General features: G+C 43.1%; 1 protein-coding gene across 1 annotated transcript in view; it reads left to right on the plus strand.

Moving 5' to 3' along the window:
• Positions 1–983: 983 nt before the first annotated feature.
• Positions 984–2,997, plus strand: part of slc10a1 (solute carrier family 10 member 1) — a 20,342-nt gene continuing 18,328 nt past the window's right edge. The window contains exon 1 of the mRNA XM_043698098.1: positions 984–1,639. Within this exon, the coding sequence (XP_043554033.1) occupies positions 1,230–1,639 (410 nt within the window). The 5' untranslated portion in view covers positions 984–1,229. The remainder of the gene's footprint in view (positions 1,640–2,997) is intronic.

Consider the following 2,997-nt stretch of genomic DNA (forward strand, 5'->3'; position numbering starts at 1 on the left):
TCCCACCTGCCAGCACCTGGCCCATATCCCTCCAAACCCTTCCTATTCATAAACCCATCCAGATGCCTTTTAAATGTTGCAATTGTACTAGCCTCCACCACCTCCTCTGGGAGCTCATTCCGTACATGTACCATCTTCTTTCCCCCCTCACCCTAAATCTATGCCCTCTAGTTCTGGACTCCCGCACCCCAGGGAAAAGACTTTGTCTTTTTATCCTACCTATGCCCCTCATGATTTTATAAACGTCCATTAGGTCACCCCTCAGCCTCCGACACTCCAGGGAGAACAGCCCTCACCTATTCAACCTCTCCTGAGAGCTCAAATCCTCCAACCCTGGCAACATCCTTGTAAGTCTTTTCTGAACCCTTTCAAGTTTCACAACATCTTTCCAATAGGAAAGAGACCAGAATTGCATGCAATATTCCAACAGTGGCCTAACCAATGTCCTGTACAGCCGCAACATGACCTCCCAACTCCTGTACTCAATCTTCACTAATCAATTCAGATTGTTTAACAAAGTATGGTGGTCAGGTCCCAGGGCAACATATTCTAGTGCAGACTCAGAGAGATATCTTCTACTATGGACCCAGAGATATATAATCCAGAATGGGCCCAGATAGGTATCTCCTAATGTGGACCCAAGGAGCAATATCCCAGTGTGGATCCAAAGAGACAAGTCCCAGCATGAACACATCTTTTGTGAAGAGTGGGGAGAAAACTGGAGGAACATGAAGAGAAAATATAAATAAAATGTAATATTGGTATCAAGCTTGTTTTTCATTGTTCGACTCAAGGCTTTTAAGAAATATGGTCATGCAACAGTTCCGTGAGTCAAGGGTTATGTATCTTTTGCTTGGTCTGCATTTCCCAAATAATTAAATCAGAGTCATTACAGAGAATTTTAAGCTGCCATCCAAAAAAAAGAGCTGAATGACTAGTTCTTTGTTACTATTCAGAGACTGTTCTGAATACCGTCACTTATAACTCGCAGCAAAGCTTACAACATGACTTTACAGTGCTCGTTCTCTTGTAGGTTCGGAGAAATTGCCAGATTTTATAGGAACAGGCTACCTGGTAGCACTTGAAGCAAAACTCCTGCAGAATTATATCAAACAAAAGCATCCCCAAAACCAGGAGCCCTGTAAATGTTTTATTTTGGGAGATCCATTTACTTCTCATCTACAAAGCAGAAGCGATTCAGAGATTAAGCGTTGAACCGTTGAATCAAAATGAACACCACCAGTGAGGAATATTTGGTGAAAGATGCTTGGAATGTGCTCCTGAGTATTAACTCGACACCAATCTTAAACTTAAGTATGGGGGAGACAGACCAGCCACCAGGAAAGTTAATAGATCAGACTATTACTGTCATTTCAATCCTTGCTCTGTTCATCACAATGATATCAATGGGCTGCACGATGGAATTACCAATGATCAAGCATCACATTTTGAAACCGAAGGGGGTGCTGATTGCAGTGTTTTCTCAATATGGGATTATGCCCCTAACAGCTTACAGCCTCGCCAAGGCTTTCAGGCTGTCCTCCATTGAATCTCTGTCAGTCCTGATCTGTGGCTGTTGCCCTGGCGGAACCCTCTCCAACATCTTCTCACTGGCACTGAACGGAGACATGAATCTCAGGTACGGAAACAGCTGCTCACCTGAAGCTTGGCTTTTCTAGTGGCTTAAGGGGTAGAATCCATCTTTGGGAAAGATGCAAGTCTAGGGAAAGAGTCTAAGAAAAGGTGCCACATAATATTGTCAGCTCAACTACTAATGAAAGGTCATTGATGTGAAATGTTAACTCCGTTTATCTCTCCAGAGATGAAGACGAGCTGCTAAATCTTCCAGCATTTTCTGTTTTGTTTCAGCATCCACCGTATTTTATGCTTGTATTACTGTCCATCTGTGCTATGTACCCTTTCATGCATTTGCTGAAGGCCAGTTTCACACATTTAAATGATAAAGAATATTGTCTTCATTAGAAATGGCATATTTTGTGACTATGTTTACAAAAGCATGGGTTGTTAATGTTATCCTCCTCAAAGTCCTTTATAATGCCACTTGATTGCACTGTTAGTGTTAAAAAAAAATTAAGATTTCATCTTTTTCACTCCCCAAGCCAAATACAGTTTGACAAATTTTGTTCCCCAAGAAGATGGTGTCCTTTTGAATTCAGAACCCAAACGTTTAACAGTGATAGCCAGTTTAATATCTTACTTTATCTGCATCTCTCACTTGGGCCAACAATTCCTCTGCTTGGTGTTCTCCCCCACTGTCGCCATCTGCAGGTGGAGGTCTAGCTGGCAGCTGAGAGAGATGGGTGCAAATTGGAAGCAAAATCAAAGAGGTTTTCGAGGTGGGAGGAAAAAAAGGGAGGCATCTCTCCTCTAGCCCGTCTGCAACACAAACCTCATTCATCACCAAGGAACCCTCTGTCTGTCCTGACATTCAGTCTGGCTGCTGCCAGGTTACTAGTGCAGGGTCCTCATTTGGTCATAGTGCCAGGATCCCAGATCCACAAAAGCATTCAGTCCCAGTGTCACCACATCCTGTATTGGAATAGGTGATTGACCGTCGAGGGAACGTATCAGTAAATGATGGAGGGAACAAATACACATCTGTAACTACAGTGTACATGAATGCTAAAATTAACCAGAATATTGTAATGTCCAAATTTGAAAACGTTCCTTAGATCGGTTCCAATAACTGCACCTGAATCAGGTGCCTTGAAAAATGGATCCAGTTTAAAGCTTTGCCAGGCAGGGTTGGAGGGTGATAAATATTCAGAAAGTTAACAGTGTGGATTCCCATCCCTTTGGCAGCTAGTTCCTTTAGAACATAGAACATAGAACAATACAGCACAGAACAGGCCCTTCGGCCCACGATGTTGTGCCGAACATTTGTCCTCGCTTAAGCACCCATCCATGCACGTATCCAATTGCCGCTTAAAGGTCACCAATGATTCTGACTCTGCCACTCCCACATGCAGCGCATTC

Source organism: Chiloscyllium plagiosum, chromosome 10 (assembly GCF_004010195.1).
Source record: "Chiloscyllium plagiosum isolate BGI_BamShark_2017 chromosome 10, ASM401019v2, whole genome shotgun sequence".
Taxonomy (NCBI): Eukaryota; Metazoa; Chordata; class Chondrichthyes; order Orectolobiformes; family Hemiscylliidae; genus Chiloscyllium; species Chiloscyllium plagiosum.